At 40.8% G+C, this 6,784-nt stretch overlaps 1 protein-coding gene across 1 annotated transcript in view; it reads right to left on the bottom strand.

Annotated features, from left to right (window-relative positions):
* The window catches only part of RHOBTB3 (Rho-related BTB domain containing 3), a 135,024-nt gene that overhangs the window by 95,304 nt on the left and 32,936 nt on the right, over positions 1-6,784 (bottom strand). The window contains exon 5 of the mRNA XM_006885372.1: positions 2,587-2,698. Within this exon, the coding sequence (XP_006885434.1) occupies positions 2,587-2,698 (112 nt within the window). The remainder of the gene's footprint in view (positions 1-2,586; positions 2,699-6,784) is intronic.

Here is a 6,784-nt window from a genome sequence, read left to right as displayed (position 1 = left end):
CAAGTATAGGTTTCGCATTAGAACGATCAAGTGTTCTGGGATTCCCATTCTTCTCAGAGTTAGCCACAGTTTGTTATGATCCACACAAACGCCTCTACATAGTCAATGAAACACAGATAGACATTCCTCTGGTATTCTCTGCTTTCAGCTAAGATCCATCTAACATCAGCTACAATATCCCTAGTACCAAAACCCCTTCTGAACCCAGCCTGGACTTCTGGCAGTTCAATGCTGATGTGCTGTTCCAGTCGTTTTTGGATAATCTTCAGTAGAATCTTGCTTGCATGTGAAATCAATGTATTACTTACTGCTCCTAAATGACGGCAGAGGTGAGAGATTTTAGTAAAGTTAAGTAACATATTACTGCTTGGCTTTCTCTAAGAAGCTGGTGTATTTTCTCTTCTCAGCTAAGAAACTATTAACCAGCTATCTCCATTACCTATTTGGTAACCCTTTACCCATCTTCTAATCCAGAAAGTATTTAAGACCCCAAGGTCTGTTACATCGGGACCTCTGGTGATGTAATCCATAGAGAACTGCACTTCTTTTTTTTTTATTTTTTTATTTTTGTGTGAGTGTACCGTCAAATCAGATCTGACTGGTACAGGAGGAGATTGTCCCTCCTTTTCCCGGCAGAGCATCTGGTGGATTCGAACCGTGAGCCTCTGGGATTGTAGTTGCAGCTTCTTGCCACTAGGCCACCAGAGCTCCCCGAGAACTGCACTTCTAACCCAAGGTCACGTCTCTGTAAAGGTTTGAGTTCTCCCAGCTCCAAGGGAGAGACTGATCATCTCCTCTTTTGTGATTGTCAGTCTTGGAAATCCCATGATGAGTCAAACAATGAGTTGGTGAGTTTGACATTTTTAATCGATTACGATGGGAGCTTTGGCGTAGTAGTCTGTAGGGATTTGTGCTGCTAACTGAAGGCTACAGATATCTCTGGCAGTTTGGATTCACTAGTGACGTCTCTGGAGAAATAACTCTGGTAATTTCCTCCCATGCCATGTACTGCTGGGGAAACCAAATGGAAGGTCGGCTATAAGGGGGTTCCCATGTGTTGCATAACAGGTCAAGTCTCCCCTTTCACTCCACCCTCTAGAAAGATGCATGCCAAGGGTGTATCATGATAGTTGACTTTTCTGCACTTATTTTTAAATCTGGAATTGACTTTCATCCTAATTTGCATTTTCCTGATTTTTTAAATTGTTACTTAGTCATTCAATTAAAAAGTATCAAACATCTACTTTTTAAAACAATACCTACCAGAAGCAAACGGATTCAGATTATTATTTTAAAAATCACGTATTTATTATCCACTTAGATTCTGCAATTATTATTTTGTATCTTCTGTCTTCTCTCTAGACAGACACACGTATATACTGCTGAACTATTTAAAAGTTACTGCCATAAAGATCTCATAGCTCTAGTTACTTAACAGTCATCTCTATTCACAATCTAAAATTGAGGACTTTGCCCTATTCAACCATAATATCAATAACAGACATAATAAAATTAGCAGTAATTCCATAATACTAATTTCCACTATCTATCATCATAATACCCTGCACTGCCTCAAGACTGTTTTTGAGATGTTACTGAAATGAAATCTCATCAAGGTAAACACTTAATATATGGTACTTATTAGGTATCAAACATCAATGTAGAACAACTACACTCACCTTCACTGGGCATCATTTTTCATATAGACTCAAGTTTTTAATAGCAATATCTCTAAAGATTAAAGATTTATCCAAGACTTGATTTGTTTTTTTTTCCCAAGACTTGATTTGTGAACCATTTGACTCAGAATCTATTGAGAAGTTTATTTAAAAGGTAGATTTGTAGCACCAGCACAAACTTGTTGTTTTTGTTATGTGCTGTCAAGTCACTTGCAACTCATTGCGACCATATATACAACAGCTCAAAATGCTGCTCTATCCTGTGCCAACCTCACCATCTCCAACACACTCATTCCCAACATCCCAATCACAGAATGGATTCATCTCACTGAGGGTCTTCCTCTCCTGCACCACCCCTCCACTCTCCCAAACATGATGTCCCTCTCCAAGGACCAGTCCCTCCTTGCAACATGCCCAAAGTATGTCAGACGAAGCTTCAGAATCCTTGACTCCAAGGAGCATTCTGGCTTCACCTTCTGCAGGACAAATCTGTTTGTTCTCCTAGAAGTCCATGGTATATTCAACACTCTTCTCCAGCACCACAGCTCAAAGGCATCAATTCTCTATCATCCCTAGTCACTGTTCAACTGTCCGATGCACAGCACGTAATTGTGAAGACTACAGCCCTTTTCAGGCACACCTTGGTCTCCAGCCTGACGTCGTTGCTCTTCAGTTCTCTTGAGAGGTCCCTCACTGCTGACCTTCCCAGTGCAATCTGTCTCTTGATTTCCTGGCTGCTCAAACAAACACTGAATCAAAATGTCAGGTGATCCCTGAGTACATTTAAATCTGAGAGAAAGTGCTCTAAGATGAAATGGTCTATAATAAAATAGCAGCTGAAGAAAAAAATTTTAAGATTAATAAAGACGCAGCAACTGAGTGCCTAGACATTGGCTTATAAACAAACCTGGTTGTTCAAGCTGCGGTGGTCTAATTCCATGAAATGAGGCACTCATTTTTCTTTTCTTCATTTTATCACTTGTCTTCTGATTTAAGGCTTGAATCATGAAATACTCCAACTAAAACAAGAAACAAAGTTTAGTTAAAGCACCAAGAACACTCTATTCGGATACTACCACTGATATACTAAATCACATGTTTTTAATAACAATATTATCTACATATGTCAATTAACACTTTATCTTTTTTTTTACATTTTTGCAAGTGTTTCATTAAGCAGGCTAATATTTAAGTGGTGTTTGTAAAGGCTTTCATTTTCTAAACTTGAATGGATAGTGCCTTATTTAAACATACAGAAATAATCTATTTCAGGGAGAATTGTTACTTGTCTAGAATAATCAAGAAAGCCAAGCACTAAATTGGGTCATTCACTTACTACCATCCAGTTAAAACCAAGTCATAGGTGGGTTTCTGAAGCTATAAACTGCACAGGAGAAGCTGCCAATAATCTTCTCACTGGGTAACCCCAATGTGTTAATACAAGAAGCCAATGGAAGACAGGAAGAGCTCTGATTTTGTCTATAATGTTCCTATAAGGTAGCTAATGTCCCATGCCCTTGAACTTCTTTTTCTTGAAGAAAATACTTTACACTTATCCTTTATTTTGTGGCTGTTGTTGCTGTTGTGTGTACCATGGAGTCAGAACCAACCCAAAGCTGACTCTCCAGTGGATAAGGTGTAACCTGTCAGGCTACCAACTGGTAGGCTGAGGGTTCGAATCTGCCAGGTACTTCAAGGGAGAAATATGGGCAATCTTCCATAAAGATGGTTGTTAGGTGCTGTCAAGTTGAGTACAAGTCATAGCAATTCTTTAAACAAGGGACCTGAACTCTGTCCTATGCAGTGCCATCCCTCATCGAATCTTACACTCTTGGGTCCACTGCTGCAGTCTCTGGGTGAATCCATCTCATTAAAGGTCTTCTTAACTTTTGTTGACTCTCCACATTTCCTAGCATGACACCCCTTTCCAAGGGACAGCTTCTAGCAACATGTCCAAAGTATGAAAGAGGAAGCTTCACTCTCCTTGCCTTCAAGAAGCATTCTGGCTACACCTTTTCCAAGACATATCTGTTTGCTCTTTGGGCATCCCTGGGACTCACAGGCTTGGAAACCTGATGGAGAGTTTGAGAGTTGACTTAATGGCAGTGAGTAATCCTTTACCTTACAAATGAAAGATCTTATCAAGATGGATTTACATGACTCTAAGCCTACAATGTAAAGTCAGGGACAAAAGCTCAATGGAAGTCCACATGCCTGTAAGTCTTAAGTACAAATGTCTTAGGATGAGTTCTTCAGAGCAGCAAAACTAGGGAACTGTATATGTGTAGAGTATAGTGTGTGTGTGTGTGTGTAGGTGCATGTGTATATACACTTTCTATTGAATACTATATAATATAGGTTGTTGTTGTGTACCGTCAACTCAAAAACTGACCCATAGCTGACCCTTCAGTTGGTTTTCAGAGGCAGTGAATTGTGCGCGAGGAGACTGCCTATCTTCTCCTGTGGAGTAGCTGGTGGCCTCAAACTGTGTGCCTTCAGGATTAGAGTGAAGCCTCTTACCACTAAGCTATAACAGATGCAGTATTATATATATACACACACATATGTTGTTATATACACATACATACACAATAATACATACACACACATATGTTGTAATGTGCTGTCAAGGAGGATTGTATGTAACACAAGGAGAGATTCTTTTCCTTCAAGGAAATAACTGGCTGAAGCAGTTGTGGAAGCTAGCAAGTCCCTAGCACACGCACTAGGCATCAGGCTAGAGGCTTCTCTAATAGTTGCAGAGTCCCTTTCTTTCTGTTCTTTCACAACCCAAGAACGAGAGATCAGAGAATCACAAGGCAGACTCAGGATCAGGAGGTGAACTTTGCCAGAACATCTATTCATATCTGATGCAAGCAGAACCCCTGAGGAAACTCATTTTCAATTCACTGACACTCACATCAGCTCACAAAACAGAGGACCACTGTGAATCATCTGTCAAACTACTGAGAATCACGGTCTGGCCAAGTTGACACACAACCGTAATCATCACAATCCATCCCTTATCAATTCCGCACCTTCACACACAGCACCTTAAATCGTAAAAAATCCGTAAGTAAGGACAAGTACAAAGTCATACTTGTACCCAGCATAAAACAACGTGTGTACAATCCAAAATCTCCTAGGTCCACTTATATATATTTTAATAAGTCATGTGTAAGAAAACAAAGTGCTACACATACACACGTGTGCGCACGCGTGCACATGCACACACATAATAAGGCAAGGAAGAAACATTAAAAACAAGTGCAGTCTTCCCTTCTGTAGCTGGCCATGTGGTCATAGATGGTCTTTGGAAACATCTTCTTCCACCACCCATTCCACATACCCTTTGCCCTCAGTAAGCATCTCAGCTTGTCCAAGTTCTTTCTCTAACGGGGTAACCCACACCTTCCTACTTGGTGAGTCTGTTAGAAATGGGTCGCTGAGGTTTTTCAGAGGTCATAACAACACAGGCATAGCGTGCTCTATTGCGTTCCACTTTAATACATTTCAAAATAATGGGTTTGTTGGCTTTATTTTTCCAACAAAATATATTAATGTCATGCCTGTGTGTCTCATTTTGGTAATTCTTGTAATAGTTCAAACTGTTTCACCATACTACTGCACACTTAACAAAATACAGAGTGCATTTAATATGTACTAAGAAACCAAATATTTTGTAGGACTCACACTGTTTCTATGGTCTGCAACCGAACTTAAAAGAGCTTTGATGTGTGCTGTACCAAGAGCTGTCTTCTGGGGTCTCTTCTATTCCAGACTAAGGTCAATCCTGTTTCCCCTTAGTACACAGGGTCAGTCACACAAGTCAATATAGTATCTCACCTGTTGATCCAGGGGCATGAGGAGCTCTGTCAGTGGATGGCATTCTTAAGTTCCAGTTCAATGCAATCAATACTGTGCCTGTAGGTGGGGGCACTTCTACCTTTTGAACTAATACTCCTGGACTTGCAGAACATAGGACTGCAGGGAGAGGTCTCAAAACATCTGCAAGCAGGTCACTAAATAGTCTCACCATTTCCACCCTTTAATTCTTAGATCCATGAATTCTCGGAGAAAGTGTACCATTTACTGTATACCAATTCAGAGCATATTTAGCCTGGTGAACACTACTTCAACTCTACAAGAACTCTACCTAGCTGACAACATAATATGTTAGAAAGTCATTGAATTCTAGCAAGCCAACTGCTTTAGAATGATGGAAAACATGGTAAGATCAGTGACTCTTACGAGCTTGGGACCACTGCCAGATTTCATCTGATGGGAAATAAGTTCCTTGACCTGAGGCAATACTGTGTGTGACATGATAGTGGATAAGGTATTCTGTAAGTACAGAAACAGCACCAGTAGTTCTGGTAGCAGCACTGCAAGCAAGGGAGACAAACCCACACCCAAAGTAAATGTCTACCTCAGTATAATCATAATTCTTCTGTTTATATGATGCATGCAATTGGATGACATCATCATTCCACCAAGGTGCTGAGAGATCATCCCCAGGAATAGTGCTATATTGGGAACTCAAGTGTTGGTTTCTATTGCTGACAGACTGGATTATACCCCAGTTGGCCCTGTTGTTGTTATGTGCCCTCTAGTTGCTTGCGACTCATAGCAACCCTAAGTACAACAGCTCTGAACCCTGCTCTATCCTTTGCCAACCTTGTCTGCCTCTGACACACCTACCCTCATTACCCCAGTCACTGAGTTAATCCATCTCATAGAGGGTCTTCCTCTCCTGCACTGTCCCTCCACCCTCCCAAGCATAACGTCCCTCTCCAAGGACTGGTCTCTCCATGCAACATGCCCAAAGTATGTCAGATGAAGATCCAGAATCCTTGCCGCCAAGGAGCAGCCTGGTTTCACCCTCTCCAGGACAAATCTAATTGCCCTCCTAGCAGTCCATGGTATATTCGATACTCTTCTCTAGCACCAAAGCTCAAAGGTATGAATTCTCCTTCTATCATCCCTAGGCATTGTCCAGCTTCCTGATGCATAGCAAGTAGTTGTAAAGCCCATGATCTATGTTCAAACCTAATAATACCAAATAAAGTATGTTGTTGTTGTTGTTGTTATGTGCCGTCGAGTCG

The sequence above is a fragment of the Elephantulus edwardii genome, unplaced genomic scaffold (assembly GCF_000299155.1).
Source record: "Elephantulus edwardii isolate Elephantulus edwardi_28Jun2011 unplaced genomic scaffold, EleEdw1.0 scaffold00043, whole genome shotgun sequence".
Classification (NCBI taxonomy): domain Eukaryota; kingdom Metazoa; phylum Chordata; class Mammalia; order Macroscelidea; family Macroscelididae; genus Elephantulus; species Elephantulus edwardii.
This window is presented reverse-complemented; position numbering and strand designations above follow the sequence as displayed.